Here is a 20,789-nt window from a genome sequence, read left to right on the forward strand (position 1 = left end):
CTCATTCGTAATCATTGTGTATTCATATTTTATTAGAAAAATGTTTAGCACTATTTCAAACTAAATGAGATGGAATTGATCAATTTCCCCACTAGGTGGCACTATTACACATTAATTGTGCTTTAATCCATTGATGGCCACTAGCATACATTTTCTCCACAACCATGATACAAAATCATATTTCCCCCCCACAACCAAAAAGCCACAAATAAATTATTTCATACTTCACATTCATTCAAGGTGCAACCATTCAGGCTATCAAACCTCTTGCCATAAAAATGGAGATCTAGATCCTCATTTGTCCTTGGTAACCATGGCACCTTTCACCTCCACTTCCTGTAGAAATCAGCAGCTTCTACTCACTTGGCAAGCAATTAAAAATGGCTTCACTAATGTCCTCCACTTGGAAATCACTTGGACTTGTGAGAATGTCTTAAGAACCAACACACAAATACACTCCTTCAGAGTCATGTGGGCAAGGGGAGAGAAGCTGTTAGGTACTTGAAGTCTAGCACGGCTGCTTCCTGATTGTCATCCCCAACCGTTCTCATCCTCCCAGTTGAGGTCCTCGCCATCGTCCCAGCCGTCTGCTTCAGTCTGGAAGAAAACATTTCATGCTTTCATTGGCGGATTCAGTTTATTTGGCCGCAACTTCCTGACTAAAATTTTAATTTTGAATATTGAAATAATTTCACTATATTTAATCAATAACACGACTGGATCGTATCAGATCTGCAAGGTCTGATCCGATTTGAGCATTTGGCAGAAAAATCAGTAGCAAAACCTCATTTAACATGATCACACTTTACATATTTATATAATACAAAGCTGACAGCTAAAGGGAGTTTATTCCAGATTCACATCCTTTAGTGAAGTGAAGTGAATTATATTTATATAGCGCTTTTCTCTAGTGACTCAAAGCGCATTTACATAGTGAAACCCAATATCTAAGTTACATTTAAACCAGTGTGGGTGGCACTGGGAGCAGGTGGGTAAAGTGTCTTGCCCAAAGACACAACGGCAGTGACTAGGACGGCGGAAGTGGGGATCGAACCTGGAACCCTCAAGTTGCTGGCACGGCCACTCTACCAACCGAGCTATACCGCCCCACAATCCTATAAAAGAGGGGACTCTACTCTAGATAGTGCCTCACCTTAATAAATGGCCAGATGTGTAGTAGACTAAATCCAATAACTGCCTCACCTCAGTTGAAAAATAACCTTAGTGGGATGGATCTCTACCATTATTAAAGGCCTACTGAAATGAATTTTTTTTATTTAAACGGGGATAGCAGATCTATTCTATGTGTCATACTTGATCATTTCGCGATATTGCCATATTTTTGCTGAAAGGATTTAGTATAGAACAACGACGATAAAGATTGCAACTTTTGGTATCTGATAAAAAAAAGGCTTGCCCCTACCGGAAGTAGCGTGACGTAGTCAGTTGAACATATACGCAAAGTTCCCTATTGTTTACAATGATGGCCGCATGAAGTGAGAGAGATTCGGACCGAGAAAGCGACAATTTCCCCATTAATTTGAGCGAGGATGAAAGATTTGTGGATGAGTAAAGTGCAAGTGAAGGACTAGTGGGGAGTTGAAGCTATTCAGATAGGGAAGATGCTGTGAGAGCCGGGGGTGACCTGATATTCAGCTGGGAATGACTACAACAGTAAATAAACACAAGACATATATATACTCTATTAGCCACAACACAACCAGGCTTATATTTAATATGCCACAAATTAATCCTGCATAAAAACAACTGCGTGTTTGTTATGCTAGCTCCTAGCTCCTCTGCTAGCTCCTAGCTCCATAGAACACGCCAATACAATTCAAACACCTGATCAACACACACCATCACTCAGCCCAAAAGACCGTTTACCTAACCCAAGGTTCATAAAGCTTATATATTTTTAAAAAGTTACGTACGTGACGCGCACATACGGTCAAGTTATCGAATGTTTAGCAGCCAAGGCTGCATACTCACGGTACCTGATATTCAGCTGGGAATGACTACAACAGTAAATAAACACAAGACATATATATACTCTATTAGCCACAACACAACCAGGCTTATATTTAATATGCCACAAATTAATCCTGCATAATAACACCTGCGTGTTTGTTATGCTAGCTCCTAGCTCCTCTGCTAGCTCCTAGCTCCATAGAACACGCCAATACAATTCAAACACCTGATCAACACACACAATCACTCAGCCCAAAAGACCGTTCACCTAACCCAAGGTTCATAAAGCTTATATATTTTTAAAAAGTTACGTACGTGACGCGCACGTAGGTACGGTATGTGTTATGCTAGCTCCTCTGCTAGCTCCTAGCTCCATAGAACACGCCAATACAATTCAAACACATGATCAACACACACAATCACTCAGCCCAAAAGACCGTTCACCTAACCCAAGGTTCATAAAGCTTATATATTTTAAAAAAGTTACGTACATACGCAAAAAAAAGCCAAAGCTGCATACTCACAGTAGCACGTCTGCGTCTTTGTCATCCAAATCAAAGTAATCCTGGTAAGAGTCTGTGTTGTCCCAGTTCTCTACAGGCGTCTGTGTATCCAAATCAAAAGTCCTCCTGGTTAGAGTCTCTGTTATCCGAGTTCTTCCATCTTGACTGCATCTTTCGGGAATGTAAACAAAGAAGCGCCGGCTGTGTACTGTTGTGGCTGACTACGTTCGAAAAATACGTCCATTTCGCACCGACAACTTTCTTCTTTGCTTGCTTGGCTTCCTTCTCCATAATGCAATGAACATGATTGAAACAGATTCACGAACACAGATGTCCAGAATACTGTGGAATTATGAAATGAAAACAGAGCTTTTTCGTATCGGCTTCAATGTGGAAGGCATACCCGTGTTCGCCGGGCTACGTCACGCGCATACGTCATCCTCAGAGGCGTTTCGAACCGGAAGTTTAGCGGCAAATTTAAAATGTCACTTTATAAGTTAACCCGGCCGTATTGGCATGTGTTATAATGTTAAGATTTCATCATTGATATATAAACTATCAGACTGCGTGGTCGGTAGTAGTGGCTTTCAGTAGGCCTTTAAATAAATGCGATCAAAAGTCCACTTACAATGGAGCCTATGGGAGCTGCTCTATGCTGCCTATAAAGCCCTTAAAAAGACCTCCAATAAGGTTTTATATACATGATGTAAGTATATATGTAATATAGTAACAGGCACATATACTATAAGATGTAATATTTACATATTTTGATCATTTTAAGCATACGTGGCGCATTAATTTCAAGAACGCATCGCAGCGTTTGCTTTTTTTTCCCACAGCATAACTGATTACCGCTCACTGCCGACCGACTTCATGAGAGCCAACAGACGTAATAAAACATCACCCGGGCGCGGCGCCGCTGCTGCCCACTGCTCCCCAAGGGGATGGGACAAATGCAGAGGACAAATTTCACCACATCTAAGTGTGTGTGTGACAATCATTGGTACTTTAATCTTAATTAATCTTTAACTTACTGTACAATGTCTGCTATCATTAGAAAGCTGACTGATAAAATCATGTTACATTCCGGTTTAGATAAAAAATTACTCATAATCTCATAAAGAACTACAAGAAAAGGGAGGTGGAGCCAAGCGTGTTTGTGTCTCTCAGCATTTCCCGGGTCTAAATTGGCTGTCAAAATGTACCAACTTGTTGGAATTTGTCTCAGCCTTCTTCTATCCAGGTGAGATACACAATTTATGATCTACAATAAACTTCCAAGGAGCAGGGAAGCGACGAGACGGCTGACCACTCGATGTAAACATAGCAGCATAAAGTGGTGATCACGTGGCTGCCTATAAATAGTTTGTCTGGGTTAGCGCTTATATTACCAATGTCACTAATACTTGGCTAATATTCTAGTCACGAAATGTAAGTGGAGTATTGTTGACACTTTTTGAATTGTTATTTATTGTTTTTTTTGGGCAGAATAGAGGACCTCCGATTGGCTCCGCCGTAAGCTGACATATATTGACGTTTATTTACAAGTTAGAATGCATTAAAAAAAAAAATCCATCTGTCATCATGCCTTTTTGAAAGATTGTGAACGATAGGCAACATTCCAAAAAAGTGCAGTTGCCCTTTTGTGAGACAAATGTTGTTTATTTGGCCAGGTTATGTCATTTTGCCACTGTGGTTTTAGTTAAAACAGTAATTTATCCTGTGCTGAAAAGTCTCCATTAGAGTATATATTATGGTGTTTATTTATCATTATTTTTGTTTTACTGCTTTTTATTTCATTTGTTTCCTGTGTTTTTTCCCTTCTTTTGTACATGTTACTCAATTTAAAATATATTGTTAAAAAGCCAGACAGAGAAAATGTTTCTAGCTAGTGTTTATTTTAATAAACAATCAAACTAAGCATTTTTTCCTCTTGTATGGTGGAGAATTGCACATTAAGTTATATATTTATATAATGTAGCAAGCTACTTTTGCCGCATAGTTTGTTACAATTATCTATTACCCTGTAGCTTAGCTACATCTAATCAAGAGTAACTTGTAACTTAGCTTACTACATTTCCCAAGTAGCTTGCCCATCGCTGTACATTGATTGATTGAAACGTGTATTAGTAGATTGCACAGTACAGTACATATTCCGTACAATTGACCACTAAATGGTAACACCCAAATAAGTTTTTCAACTTGTTTAAGTCGGGGTCCACGTAAATCAATTCATGGCAGTAGAGATAATGTGGCGTGTGCACAGCATGTCTGGGAACGCGACTGACAGATAATCCTTGAAATCACTCGACAAATCTTATTTTGATAGGGATAGATTCCATTGCATAGTTTGATTTTTTGCTCAAATCTGCTTTAATGGTAAGATCTAGGCCCCTTGCAAACTCAGATAGATCACACTTTGTTTGCTGCACAACAACCATCTTGGTTTGGAGGCCCACTACTTCCTTCACGTGACTGAATACAACCTATTGTTTGTGCTATGGTGCCATCTATTGGACGAGTTTGCTCACTACAGGTGCCGCAGGTTGAAAATGTACTTCCTGTTTCGTTCCCTGAACTGGAACTATGTCTCCATAGCGTTTCTGCTCAAAAGGATTCTTTATTCATCACTCCAAGCAACGTTTTAAAATAGAACAATCCCTGTGGAGTTATTGAGTCTGTTTAGCTGATTGAAAAGCTTGCTTCCGCAGCTAGAGGTTCCTTGACGATGACTTCTGTTTTGTTTGACCAGCTGTTTTACTGCCGTGTGACAGGCACCGTTTGTAAACAACTAAAGTATGTAAATAAACACTTACAAAACCTTTCATACTGGTATATATATGCGGCTTAATATATGTAAACATTTTTATTTTTTCTTCTAAAATTTGGTGGGTGCAGCTTAAATACTATTCTATAGCATGAAAAATATGGTAATTATTTTAGAATGATGTTAGTTATAAAAATGCATTAAAGAAAAATAAATCCTTTTATAAATGCTTGGTTCTTGAGTAAGAGTACACAAATACCGGGTAAGTGGTTAAATTTACAGTACAGACCAAAAGTTTGGACACACCACCTTCTCAGTCAATGCATTTTCTTTATTTTCATGACTATTTACATTGTAGATTGTCACTGAAGGCATCAAAACTATGAATGAACACATGTGGAGTTATGTACTTAACAAAAAAAGGTGAAATAACTGACACAAATGTTTTATATTCTACTTTCTTCAAAATAGCCACCCTTTGCTCTGATTACTGCTTTGCACACTCTTGGTATTCTTTTGATGAGCTTCAAGAGGTAGTCACCTGAAATGTTTTTCACTCCACAGTAGAGATGCGCGGTTTGCGGACACAACCGCGGAGTCCACGGATAAACCGCGGGTCGGGCGGGTACATGACGAAAAAAATAGATTTTAAATAGATTCGGAAATATATATACCGGTACATAGTGAGTGAGCGCTCCTTCATTTTAGAGGCCAGGCGCTCTCGCCTGAATCCTGGCACTGTAGATGCCATTTTATTCCTGCATAGTGCTAACAAAAAAAAAAGTAAGTAGACATACGGTTGGATATGTTTAACGAATTTAGTTAAACGTTACCTAGACTATACCAAATAAGCCCAATGTCTAACCTATATTGAGTTCGGTCAGCTGAATAATTTTGATGGTTACGTGTTGTTTGGGCGCACTACAATGCAAAGGAATTAAGGCAATTGAGTTGTTTATTGTGGGTTTTTTCTATTGGAGATATACTACTGTGTGTTAATTATTTGGCCTCGCTTTCAAGTGAAGCGCATCTCCGATTGGCTACGATGTAAGGCCATTTAGCCTGCTTTGTTTGCCGCGACCGTATATTTTCATTATAATTCAAGTTTGATGATAAAGTGCAGTCTGATGGGTTTGATTTCCCCCCTTCAGCTATTTGCCTTGGCCAATAAGTTGCAGGTAATTTATTATTATTATTTATTTAATTTATTTTTGTTTAAATAGGGATGACATACATATGTTATTGTATAATTTAAGTTTGTGCGCGTGATTGACAGCCTAAGGCTTATGAGGCACATTTTTTTTTTTTTTTTTTTTTTTCAACTTAAAAACATATGAGCCTATGCCTATGCCTACAACATAGGCTATGTGTTTATCTTTATTTTCCTGCCTGTCGTTGACAATGGAGATTGTCTGATATTTTGTCATGGCTGCAGATCAATCAATAAAGGTTCATCTTTGTCGCAAAATTGTTCACTGTTTCACTGTGCACCCCGCCCTCGTCCCTATTTCAGTATTATAACGTTAACAAGTTAATATTGATTGGAATAAATTCAGAACATTTTTTTTTACCTAACGAAAATATAGGCCTAGTCTTTCTAAAACTTCTTAAAAGCATCGTTCTGCTTGCTGCAACTGCGCACACAAAGTGTGAGGAACGCACTTCTGATCTGAGGGCATTGGCAACAATAGTCAACACTTTCTTAATGGAAATGACAATAATATTATAATGATAAATAATATTATCACGCATTAATATATCTTAGCCACTAATGCGTGGCACGCATTGAATGTCTCTGCTGCATTGGATCAGTCTCCTTTCTTTAATAGGCAAAAGCTTCTAACCTCACTAATGCCTTACATCGTCTATATTAGATATATAACAACGGGCGGATGGCGGGTGGGTGTGGTTTTGATAAAATGTGGGTTCGGGTGGATGACGACTTTTGTGATGCGGTTGCGGATGAAATAATTGCCTATCCGCGCATCTCTACTCCACAGGTGTGCTTGAAGCTCATCGAGAGAATGCCAAAAGTGTGCAAAACAGTAATCAGAGCAAAGGGTGGCTATATTGAAGAAACTACAATATAAAAAGAATGTTTTAGTCATTTCACCTTTTTTTGTTAAGTACATAACTCCACGTGTTCATTTATAGTTTTGATGCCTTCAGTGACAATCTACAATGTAAATAGTCATGAAAATAAAGAAAACGCATTGATTGAGGAGGTGTGTCCAAACTTTTGGCCTGTACTGTATATATTAAAGCGTACAAAAAAACCAGGAAGACTCACCTCGGTCACACTGGCAGCTGCAAACTTGGCAGAGAGCGTTGTTGTTGTGTCAAAGGCTGAGTTTTCTGCTGTCCGTCCTGCATCACCTCTGTCTCCTGGTGTCAACAGAGCCGGGGACGACAACTTGATGTCCGGCACCATGTCCGCAAACAAATCCAGCTCTGGGTCAACTTGTGGCTTCTTCTTCACTTTAATGGTGAACTCCTCCCCAAGACCTCCGACATTTCTGTGTTTCTGAGGCCCTGCCGGGTGAAGGTCAGCGGTGCTCTCCTCTTGAGTCCAAATAGTGTCAAATGACGATGCCGTCTTGCTTTGATTGGACGGTCGCGTCATTGAGCTCAGTTTTAGATGTTTGGACAATCCCAGTCTTAGAGGTTCGGTGGCGTGTTTCACGGGTGGAGTTGTAAACATGACGGGGTCTGATGGTGGAGCGGCAGGAGAGGACTCGGAGGTGGCTTCAGTGTCCTCAAAGTCATCCCAAGGCTCGTCTTCTTCCGCGCTTTGGTGTGTTCTGATGACTGGTGCCGGTCTCCCCGAGGCCTCAATGAGGATCTGGACTGGCTCGCTTTTTCGGTCCTCGCCCTCGTCTGCGTCACTCCAGTCGGGCCAGTCCGCCACAGGGCCTTTGAGGGTGTGTGCTGGCTCCTCTGTGCTGTAAGACTCCATGTCACCGCCCTTACGGAAGCCATTCAAAGGCAGCGACATATCTTTACTGATGCCTGTAAACAAAAAGATAGGAAATCAAATTATAAATGTAAAATAACTTTTTGTTTTTGGAGGAATACCTTAAAATGATGATGTTGAAAATGAACAAATTGTCATTAAAACCGTGAAACAGATGCATTGGTTTTGCCAGGCTGGAGAACAACACTGCATTCAGTAGCCCAAAAAGGATTGTTACGTGTTCTTGTTAATATACTTTTTAATTTCTTCTAGAGATGTCCGATAATATCGGGCTGCCGATATTATCGGCCGATAAATGCTTTAAAATGTAATATCGGAAATTATCGGTATCGGTTCGGAAATTATCGGTATCTGTTTCAAAAAGTAAAATGTATGACTTTTTAAAACGCTGCTGTACGGAGTGGTACACGGACGTAGGGAGAAGGACAGAGCGCCAATAAACCTTAAAGGCACTGCATTTGCGTGCCGGCCCAATCACATAATATCTACGGCTTTTCACACACACAAGTGAATGCAATGCATATTTGGTCAACAGCCATACAGGTCACACTGAGGGTAGCCGTATAAACAACTTTAACACTGTTACAAATATGCGCCACACTGTGAACCCACACCCAACAAGCATGACAAACACATTTCGTGAGAACATCCGCACCATAACACAACATAAACACAACAGAACAAATACCCAGAACCCCAGCACTAACTCTTCCGGGACACTACAATATACACCCCCGCTATTCCCCCCCCCCCCCCCCCCCCCCCCCCCCCCCACCAACCTTGCCCACCTCAACCTCCTCATGCTCTCTCAGGGAGAGCATGTCCCAAATTCCAAACTGCTGTTTTGAGGCATGTTAAAAAAAAATAATGCACTTTGTGACTTCAATAATAAATATGGCAGTGCCATGTTGGCATTTTTTTCCATAACTTGAGTTGATTTATTTTGGAAAACCTTGTTACATTGTTTAATGCATCCAGCGGGGCATTATAACAAAATTAGGCATAATAATGTGTTAATTCCATGACTGTATATATCGGTATCGGTTGATATCGGAATCAGTAATCAAGAGTTGGACAGTATCAGAATATCGGCAAAAAAGCCATTATCGGACATCTCTAGTTTCTTCTAGTCAGTTTTGTATAACCGAAAAATATTAATTATGTATATTTCCTATAAAATATAGGACCCTTGTAAACCTGCACAAGACTGGAATGCACTGCAAGACCATTAACATGAAGCTTTTTGAGAAAGCGACCACGGTTGGCGTAATAATTGATAAATGGAAGAAATACAAAATAACAGTCAATCGGCTTCGCTCTGGAGCATCTTATAAGATTTTATTTGGTGAGCTAAAAATGGTTGAGAAAGGTGTGGGACCAGGCCAGAACTACAAGGGAGATTCTGGTAATAATGTCAACAGAGTTAGAAGTAGAGATGTCCGATAATGGCTTTTTTGCCGATATCCGATATTCCGATATTGTCCAACTCTTAATTACCGATTCCGATATCAACCGATACCGATATATACAGTCGTGGAATTAACACATTATTATGGCTAATTTTGTTGTGATGCCCCGCTGGATGCATTAAACAATGTAACAAGGTTTTCCAAAATAAATCAACTCAAGTTATGGAAAAAAAATGCCAACATGGCACTGCCATATTTATTATTGAAGTCACAAAGTGCATATTTTTTTTTAAACATGCCTCAAAACAGCAGCTTGGAATTTGGGACATGCTCTCCCTGAGAGAGCATGAGGAGGTTGAGGTGGGCGGGGTTGGGTGGGGGGTAGCGGGGGGTGTATATTGTAGCGTCCCGGAAGAGTTAGTGCTGCAAGGGGTTCTGGGTATTTGTTCTGTTGTGTTTATGTTGTGTTACGGTGCGGATGTTCTCCCAAAATTGTTTGTCATTCTTGTTTGGTGTGGGTTCACAGTGTGGCTCATATTTGTAACAGTGTTAAAGTTGTTTATACGGCCACCCTCAGTGTGACCTGTATGGCTGTTGACCAAGTATGCATGGCATTCACTTGTGTGTGTGAAAAGCCGTAGGTATTATGTGATTGGACCGGCACGAAAGGCAGTGCCTTTAAGGTTAATTGGTGCTCTGTACTTCTCCCTACGTCCGTGTACCACTCCGAACAGCGGCATTTTAAAAAGCCATACATTTTACTTTTTGAAACCGATACCGATAATTTCCGATATTACATTTTAAAGCACTTATTGGCCGATAATATCGGACATCTCTAGTTAGAAGCAAAGTGACCGGTGAAAATGCATTAGTAACCAGTGTTCTACAAATGACTTACCTTATTTTCCGGACTATAAGTCGCACTTAAAATATTTTTTTTCCCTCGAAACTCGACAGTGCGCCTTATAACCCGGTGCGCCTAATGTAAGGAATAAGTTTAGTTTTGCTTACCGACCTCGAAGCTCTTTTATTTGGTACATAGTGTAATGATAAGTGTGGCCAGTAAATGGCAGTCAAACATAAGAGATACATGTAGACTGCAATATGACTCAAGTAAACAACACCAACATTTTAAATGTTCCGTTGAAAATATAGAACATTACACACGGCGCTCAAAAATCCATCAAAATGTTTTAGTACGACTTTGGTAAGCTATGAAGCCGCACCGCTTGATGGATTGTCGGCGCATTAAACATACGAGTATTATTATGGTGTGTGTATAAGGTAAGACATATTATCTGGCGTTTTTTTTAATGTTATCTGTCTGTGTTGGCCCTGCGATAAGGTGGCAACTTGTCCAGGGTGTACCCCGCATTCCGCCTGAATGCAGCTGGGATAGGCTCCAGCACCACAAAAGGGACAATCTGTAGAAAATGGATGGATAATAATTAGGGCTGCGATTAATCTGTTGATTATTACTTCGATTAATAATCGGATAAAAGAGACAAACTACATTTCTATCCTTTCCAGTATTTTATTGAAAAAAACCAGCATACTGGCACCATACTTATTTTGATTATTGTTTCTCAGCTGTTTGTACATGTTGCAGTTTATAAATAAAGGTTTATAAAAAAAATAAATAAAATTTTTTTTTTTTAAAAAGCAATAAAAAAATGCCTCTGCACATGCGCATAGCATAGATCCAACGAATCGATGACTAAATTAATCGCCAACTATTTTTATAATGGATTTGAATCGATTAGTTGTTGCAGCCCTAATAATAATAATACATTGTATTTTTTATGCACAATTCATTTAAATAACTCTGCTACAGTATAAGCCAATATTTAAAACAATAAAAGCTTTGTCATTAAAACAGATAAAATACTAAGACAAAGCACTATCACTGGATTTTCGAATAGTGTGTCCATTTGTTTAAGTTATTTAAAAAGACAATCAAAAGATTTCAGTGTGTGCATAAGTACTTTGTGAGCACATTCAACAAAAACCGTGATATGAAATTTTCATATCATTAAATACCTAATTAGTATTTTCCCCGCTGTATTTTATGGCCATCCTTTGTCATACCTAATTTTGGTTCCAGCTGGTAATTTATTTTCCCCAAAAAGCTTCCTGTGTTGCCTTTGATGGGGTTTCCAGTTCCTGGTGGTCTGGGGAACAAATTCAAAACTTTTGATGGTTGTGCCATCTGAGGGTGTGAGTCTCCAACAATATGGATGGGTGATGCTGCAAAAAAATAAAAGCAATAAGTTCAAACCCATTTCTGCTTTGTGTTGGTGTCCGTTCATGAACTTACTTTCTGGGGTGGCCTCAGCAGATCTGGTAAATTTGGGGGTGGTGCGTTTAAAGACCTTAGTTCTCTCTCCTCCAACCACCACGTGAGCTCCGAGCAGAGGAACAAGCACAGCCAGACTCTGCAGCGTCATGGCAACCAGAGCATCGTTTGTGTCTCTCATTCCGAGCAAAATCTGCAGCCAAACAGGAAACGACAAACAGATTGACTCAAGTTACTTTCCTATGCACAAAATCATACTTGTCAAATGTAGAGTGCATGTATAACATCCACATGCCAGAAAACATGTATTTATTCTCAGTACATTGATGGCGACTATTGTTCTTAAATGCTTGACTTTATGATATAGACACATGATTTTTACATTAATTCTGGGCATCTAAAGTGTTTACAGTAAAGATACAGTGGAACCTCGATTGACAAACTTAATGGGTTCCTAAACATGGTTCGTAAACCGAAAAGTTCATATAGTGAAGCAGAGTTTCCCATAAGAAACAATATAAACATGAATAATAGTTCTAGCCTTGACAAAAGTTTAGTGAAACCGACATAAGGGGGTAATGGCTCAACAATCTATTTTTTATCCAACAACACAACAACATTACAGCAAGATTAAAGGCCTACTGAAATTAAATTTTCTTATTTAAACGGGGATGGCAGGTCCATTCTATGTGTCATATTTGATAATTTCACGATATTGCCATATTTTTGCTGAAATGATTTAGTAGAGAACATCGACGATAAAGTTCGCAACTTTTGGTCGCTGATAAAAAAAGCCTTGCCTGTACCGGAAGTAGCGTGACGTCACAGGTCACAGCGCCTCACATCTGCACATTGTTTACAATCATGGCCGGCAGCAGCAAGAGCGATTCGGACCGAGAAAGCGACGATTTCCCCATTAATTTGAGCGAGGATGAAAGATTTGTGGATGAGGAAAGTGAGAGTGAAGGATTAGAGGGCAGTGGAAGCGATTCAGATAGGGAAGATGCTGTGAGAGGCGGGTGGGACCTGATATTCAGCTGGGAATGACTAAAACAGTAAATAAACACAAGACATATATATACTCTATTAGCCACAACACAACCAGGCTTATATTTAATATGCCACAAATTAATCCGCATAACAAACACCTCCCCCCTCCCGTCCATATAACCCACCAATACAAATCAAACACCCGCACAACACACTCAATCCCACAGCCCAAAGTACCGTTCACCTCCGTAAAGTTCATACAGCACATATATTTCCCCAAAGTTACGTACGTGACATGCACATAGCGGCACGCACGTACGGGCAAGCAATCAAATGTTTGGAAGCCAAAGCTGTACTCACGGTAGCGCGTCTGCTATCCAACTCAAAGTCCTCCTGGTTGTGTTGCTGTAGCCAGCCGCTAATACACCGATCCCACCTACAGCTTTCTTCTTTGCTGTCTTCATTGTTCATTAAACAAATTGCAAAATATTCACCAACACAGATGTCCAGAATACTGTGGAATTTTGCGATGAAAACAGCCGACTTAATAGCTGGCCACAATGGTGTCCCAATATGTCCGCACAATCCGTGACGTCACGTGCAGACGTCATCATACCGAGACGTTTTCAGCAGAATATTTCGCGGGAAATTTAAAATTGCACTTTACTAATCTAACCCGGCCGTATTGGCATGTGTTGCAATGTTAAGATTTCATCATTGATATATAAACTATCAGACTGCGTGGTCGGTAGTAGTGGGTTTCAGTAGGCCTTTAACACAGGCAGACACACACTTGAGTCTCGTTGGTGCGCTCCAAAACGTTAACCACCACGTTGCTGGAAAAAACAAACATTTTTACCGTGTGTCTGTGAATATTTGTGGGATTGTTGAGCTCTCTGGGAGTTTCTGAGTGATAAAAGAGCAGTGGCTTCATGTAATCACCGCTTGCGTTAGCACAAACTAGCAGTGTGAGGCGATCCTTTATCGCAGGGCTACTCAACTACATAATGAAGAGAGACGTAGCTTCAAGAGCCAGAGAGCTCAGGGGCCGGACATCGAAATGTGGATGTTTCGTCAGTAAATGCCTCCGCAAGGCATATTCCTTGGGGACTGCGTTTACTTTTACCAAATTAATACATACGCTCTCACACTGTTCTGTCAATAAATTCATTATTATGCCCTCGCTACTCAATTCCAGCGTGTGCAGCAAAACAAGTAGTTAACAGCACGAAGAAACAGATTGATGTTCCTTCTTTTGAATTATTTTTCTTCCTCAGTTGTATTTCTTTACAATTCTTCCTACATTTAGTTTTGTAAGACTGAAAATATAAACAAACCAAACATTACAAAAGTACGAGGTCTATTGTGCATTTTACATGATTAAAATAGAAAGTTTAGTGTTAATACATTCACACAATAAAATACAGATGTTTATGCATTGCATATAATGTATGTGACTCATCACAATTAAACCTAAGGTGTAGCGTTGTCGCCCTCTACTGATCAAATTTAGCGCTGCATGTATTGAACGGGCTTTGATCGCTAGAGCTACTCTCAAGACAAAAAACACGACCACGAATACAAAAGACTCCACAAAGAAAGCAATTTCAATACAAAACTAAATATCTTGATGCACAATATTTACTTAAAGATCTGACCAAGTTTTGTGATGAAGCTTACACGCTACGATTTCTACCGTTGTTGCAGCTTGTCTGGCACCCAGTTTCCGTCACTTAAAAGGTCTGACAGGAAACAATAACTCATGCATTTGCTCAGGGCAGAACATTTATACTTTGTTTTACAGTCGTTGTTAAAAGTCAGCTACCAAAGAATGTACAACAATTCTTCTCAACTAAAGAGGAGAAATATAACCTAAGAGGAAAAAAATATTTAAAACATTTATATGCACGTACAACACTTAGAACTTTTAGCATATCAGTATGTGGAATTAAATTATGGAATGGATTAAGTAAAGAAGTTACAAATTGTACTGATATGATCCAGTTTAAGAGGTTGTTCAAAATAATAGTGCTTACAAAGTACAAAGAAGAAGAATTATGATAAATACTTCCAACCTTATTGAAAATAAGATATTCTTCATCTCAGTATGTTAATAATGACTGAATTAATTAATTACATATTACAAAACTGTTGTGTATACTAATTCATAGATGTTATTTTATTATATAAAAAGGTCAGTAAATTATTCTATATATTTGTAAACGCTTTGAAGTGGGAAAGGGGTAGGATTAAATAAGCTTTGCTTCTTCCTACTCCTTTTCGGGCATGATGTAAAATGAAATGATATGAAATTGTGTGATGTATTATGATGTAAGTGTGTTCATGTTCGAAATAAACTAAAGAAAGAAAGAAAGATATAAGCAGTCTTCTTCTACTGAGCCCACATATGCTGCGCTTTTGCCCCCTGCGGGGTGGTTGGAGTACTGCCTACATGAGCAACCCCAGTTTGAATGGTTTCATCCAGCTTATTTGGGTGATGTTCGACGAGCCAAATGAAAAGCTCTGACACGCAGGATGTGGCCTACGGGCCGCCTGCTGTAAAAGCCTGCTTTATCGCTTGTGTCCCGGTAGTGCCTTCTCCTTGGCTGTAATAAAGGTCCGCTGTGACATATTTTTCAATCTCATCATAATTAAAGAGATTCTGCAGAACAAAGCCGCTGATAAAATCCTCAAACTGAAGGTGCCACAAGCCGGAAGCTAACGAGCTAAGACGCTACACTGCAAAAAGTCAGTGTTAAAAAAAATAAAAATAAAATAAAAAATCCAAAAATTATCCGCCAATAGAACAATAAAATTCGGCTTGTCAAGACTTTCCAAAACAAGTAAGATTAGCTAACCTCAATGAACCCAAAAATACCTTAAAATAAGTATATTCTCACTAATAACAAGTGCACTTTTCTTGGTAGAAAAAAAATGAGACCTTTTTGCTCAATATGTTGAAAAATATTCTTAAATTAAGTAAATGCTAGTGCCATTATCTTGACATAATGACATGCGCTCGGCATCATGATTATATTTTTCATGCTTGAAGTAAGAAATTATTACTTTAAAAAAGTAGTTTTGTGAGTGTTAATGACACAGCTTTGCATCAGTTGATATTCTAGTTTCAAGCATGTTTTACTCAATATAGGTCATAAAATCTCAGCAACAAGCTGTAATATCTTACTGAGATCATTTAGGATTAAAACCCTTAAAACAAGTAAAACACTAACATAAAATCTGCTTAGTGAGAAGAATTATCTTATCAGACATTATTTTAATGCAATGATTGTGTCTCGTTTTTATTATTGTACAACATAGGGACGGCGTGGCGAAGTTGGTAGAGTGGCTGTGCCAGCAATCGGGGTGTTGCTGGTTACTGGGGTTCAATTCCCACCTTCTACCTTCCTAGTCACGTCCGTTGTGTCCTTGGGCAAGACACTTCACCCTTTGCCTCTGATGGCTGCTGGTTAGCGCCTTGCATGGCAGCTCCCGCCATCAGTGTATGAATGTGTGTGTGAATGGGTAAATGTGGAAATACTGTCAAAGCGCTTTGAGTACCTTGAAGGTAGAAAAGCGCTATACAAGTATAACCCATTTATCATTTATTATAACATGTTGTTCGCAGGCAAGCAAAATGACACCAAGGCCATTGGAAAGTTTGCACAAACAATTGCTCAAAATCCTTGACTGAAAACCACAACACCACCATCACTGTTTAGTTCTCCAAAAATATAGATTCTTAAATTTAGCTAACATTCAAAGATTAGCATCAATACAAATGGCCCATCGAATCCTAAATAACACTGCACCAGCGCCACTCAAGCACTTTGTCCAGTTTACATCTGCTGTGACAACTAGAAACACACGAGCCTCCACCAGGGGGCAGTGTAACGTACCCAGATGTAAAACATATTTTGCACAATCAGCCTTTTCATATAAAGCCATATAGGAATGGAACGACCTCACAACAAACTTGAAAAGTCCAACAGATTATTCTTCATTCACAATTGAAGTTAAAAAGTGGCTTTGGAGAAATCACAGCTGCTCACACGGTCACTAAGGTGGGCACTATGTTTGACACATCAACTTAATGTGTATTATATTTATCCATGAGAGCATTTTTGTTGTAAATTGTATGGTGTGTCTGTTAAAATCATGGTTGTTTTTACAAATGATGACAGATGTGAACAAGAGCATGTATTGTCTTTGTGATGATGTAAATGAGGTGTGGTTGTATTGTATATTAAGTATGTGTCCATGAAAGGGCTTTTTATGACTTTTCTTAATTTGATTACATGCTATAGTATGATTTTATTGTCATAAGTTTATTGCATGATTTTTGTATCCCTTTGATTTAGGTAGCCAGGGACTGCAGATGGAAATTAGCTATTTAGCTATAATCTGGTACAGAACATATCGGTCTTTGAACTTAAAGTTTCTGTGCATTGTCCCTTCAAATAAAGACTAAACTAAAAACTAAAATAAGCAAATATCACCCTTATTTGAGATATTTAATCTTACTTAGATTTCAGTTTTTGCAGTGTAGCTCAAAGCAGTTGTCTAGCAACCAGAATCTACACAGTTTGGACACATTTTAAAGCATTCCTGATCACACAAAGTGATCTCTAAGACAGGCTGACACAGCTCTGACCGGCGCAAGTTGTGACAATTGTGGAAATAAACATCAGAAACTTCGAAAAGGCTGTGCCCTTGTGTACAGGATGTAAACAGGATGTGACGTAGGGAGACCTGCCTCTTCAAAATGGCCGTGCCCGCATGCACAGGAATGATGTCATCATGTCTTCAAGCGGCATGCAAAATGAATGAATGCAGAGTGAAAATGGATGGATGGATGGATGAATGAAGCATTCGTACGCCGAGACATGGTTCGCACACAGACATATTTGGCGGTAGGTAAAGGTTTGTAAGGTCGCAAATAGAGGCAACATTAGGTACACATTTTGTGGCGCAAGATGCCAAATCAATCAAAAAAATATCTACTTTTACTAGCATTGATCTCACTTAATGTCTCACGTACTGCGCACATGCCGCAGTTTGATGAAAATAACACTTCATCCTACGATTCGTACATTCTTTCGTGGTTCCTGAAACCAAGTAGTAACGTGACTATGGTGGCCTCTTTTTTTTTCATCCGGGTTTAGCAGCTAATCCAAATTGGTCAGGGCTGTACTGTGCGACAAATTTACTTTCAAACGCGCCTAAAAATAGACTTGAAAAACAACAGCTGTCGCAAGTGCGAATAGTAATTTCTACCCTTTCATCACATTTTGCACCTAAAATCCATTCAAATTTGATGAAATAATAGTAAAATTTCCGCCCAGCTGTATAGCATGTTTGAAATAAATAAACCACAACCAAACGGACAAGTGATTGACGCAAAAGTGTCACTGATCACTCCTTTGTAAATAGAGGTTTTACTGTACTTGCCTGAGGTAGGATCTGAATCTTCAGCTCATCGTAGGAGAAGAACTGTGCGTAGATGTGCAGGTGGGCTAAGAGCACAATCCTCATGTGCTCCTCGTTGACTTTGAAGAGTTTGAGGAGCTGGGGGATGACGTGTTTGCGGTAAAGAGCCACAGACAGCAGGCATTCATCGCTACCAGTATCTGTGCGAGCACACATGAAGAGAAGCTTATGTACTAGGGAGTTTTTTTGTCGTGTCACGCTGCTGCCGGAGTCCACTTATCTTACCCTTCTTTGGCTTCAGGAGATGTGGCAAGAAGCTTTTGACGGCCATTGGCTCGGCAAATACCAGGGAGTTGAGGAGATTGGGGACAAGACGTGCAGCAATTAGCTCCTCTGGGAGGTTCTGGACTCGGTCGAGGAGAAACCTGCGCGCACACAAAAACAGATCCAAGTTACTATAAAGACCGATGTTTGTAAGTCCTCAAGTAATGGCCTGTATTCCAATAGACGCTTTGACCATAATAATCCCTGCGTCAAGCTTCCACATGATTAAATAAACACCCTCGAGTGGCTGTAATTACTTGTAAAATGACTGACACTGACCACTACCAACCAAAGAAAAAGTGCCACTGCATGGAAAATACACTTAACATTTCAAGATTGACAAAAGAATGTTAACAACTGGAAAATAATAATAATAGGTCATAAAATATTATACATTACCAGGGCTTCAATTTAACCACGGCAACTCACCCTCGTCAATTGCCGTAAGCCCTAAAAAAATGACCAACATCTGCGGCAAGAACACGCCGTGACCGCCCTTGATTTTTTTTCTTGTTAATGGAGGAGGGATATAACAGTAAACGGTATAATGATAATTTGCGATAAAATTCCAGACTGTCTAATGTAGAGATGTATGCGTTAAAATGTAATATCGGAAATTATCGGTATCTTTTTTTTTATTATCGGTATCAGGTTTTTTTTTTTGTTTTTTTTTTTATTAAATCAACATAAAAAACACAAGATACACTTACAATTAGTGCACCAACCCAAAAAACCTCCCTCCCCCATTTACACTCATTCACACAAAAGAGTTGTTTCTTTCTGTTATTAATATTCTGGTTCCTACATTATATATCAATATATATCAATACAGTCTGCAAGGGATACAGTCCGTAAGCACACATGATTGTGCGTGCTGCTGGTCCACTAATAGTACTAACCTTTAACAGTTAATTTTACTATTTTCTATGTAACTGTTTTTATATTGTTGTACTTTGTTTTTTATTCAAGAAAATGTTTTTAATTTATTTATCTTATTTTACTAATTTTAAAAAAAAGTACCTTATCTTCACCATACCTGGTTGTCCAAATTAGGCATAATAATGTGTTAATTCCACGACTGCATATATCGGTTGATATCGGTATCGGTTGATATCGGTTTCGGTAATTAAAGAGTTGGACAATATCGGAATATTGGATATCGGCAAAAAGCCATTATCGGACATCCCTAGTCTAATGTTTTAATTACCGAAAAACGCATTTTAGGCAACACGAAGTAAGGCGCATGCGCACTAGCGTCGTTTGGCTTGATAATCATGGACAAGGACGTTGCTCCGGAGATTTCCCCTCGGAGTAAACGGAGCCAAGCGCTTGGTTTAACGTCATTTTCCCTCGCTTCCCGCCGTCCGTTTAAGAGCACACTGCGCTCTTTAGATGGAGACAGGTGTGGACAATATCGGAGACAGGCGCACTTGTCCCCACACTAAAAGTATACAGCGAAGGAGAAAACTATTTGATTTTTTGCAGCAGGCGATGTGTCGTGAACGTTGTCACAACTTGTTTATAAAGTCTTTAGTCCGTTGACTGGGATGTTCACTCCTCCTTTATTTAACTGCAAACTGTATCAGTGTTCAAATAACATCAACACTAGCTCAAATGTTTTGTCATCTCATCGAACTGAACGATTGATGTGAGGTGTCATATTAAAAAGTAAACACAAGGTTTTTATACATTACTTGTGTTTTTTTCATGTCACAAATGTATTACTTCAAAAACCAGCATTGTGTTAATGTTTTATTGTGTATAGTTAATTCCTATATGACATATTTCTGCTCAAACTCTTAATGGATCTGTCCTCGATACAGCATCTTAAAAAGTTAAAATTCGAGGCCTGCATTCCTTTTCACACATGTTATTTCCATACGTATTATTACTTTCCAGGGCATTGAACCGATCGCAAATGGACTGTTCAGATTGCCTCTCATCCAAGCAGGCTTCATCAGTCCATACTCACAGACTTAGGACTGCTCCAGTCTGAGGGTCTGTTGCAGGATCCAAAGTATTTATCCTCTACAAGAGGGGACCTGCTCAGACATGCTCTACCATTGTTCAAGGGGGCACTTAAAAGGTATCATGTAATACAACTAAATGAAACGCTAACCAGGGT

General features: G+C 39.3%; 1 protein-coding gene across 1 annotated transcript in view; it reads right to left on the reverse strand.

The window, feature by feature from the left end:
• The window catches only part of scyl3 (SCY1-like, kinase-like 3), a 35,350-nt gene continuing 14,561 nt past the window's right edge, over window positions 1-20,789 (reverse strand). Inside the window, exons 9-14 of the mRNA XM_062039276.1 lie at window positions 18,626-18,765; window positions 18,362-18,540; window positions 11,942-12,113; window positions 11,713-11,871; window positions 7,532-8,250; window positions 1-597 (exon numbers count right to left, since the gene is read on the reverse strand). Of these exons, the coding sequence (XP_061895260.1) occupies window positions 532-597; window positions 7,532-8,250; window positions 11,713-11,871; window positions 11,942-12,113; window positions 18,362-18,540; window positions 18,626-18,765 (1,435 nt within the window). The 3' untranslated portion in view covers window positions 1-531. The remainder of the gene's footprint in view (window positions 598-7,531; window positions 8,251-11,712; window positions 11,872-11,941; window positions 12,114-18,361; window positions 18,541-18,625; window positions 18,766-20,789) is intronic.

Source organism: Entelurus aequoreus, linkage group LG27, assembly GCF_033978785.1.
Source record: "Entelurus aequoreus isolate RoL-2023_Sb linkage group LG27, RoL_Eaeq_v1.1, whole genome shotgun sequence".
Classification (NCBI taxonomy): domain Eukaryota; kingdom Metazoa; phylum Chordata; class Actinopteri; order Syngnathiformes; family Syngnathidae; genus Entelurus; species Entelurus aequoreus.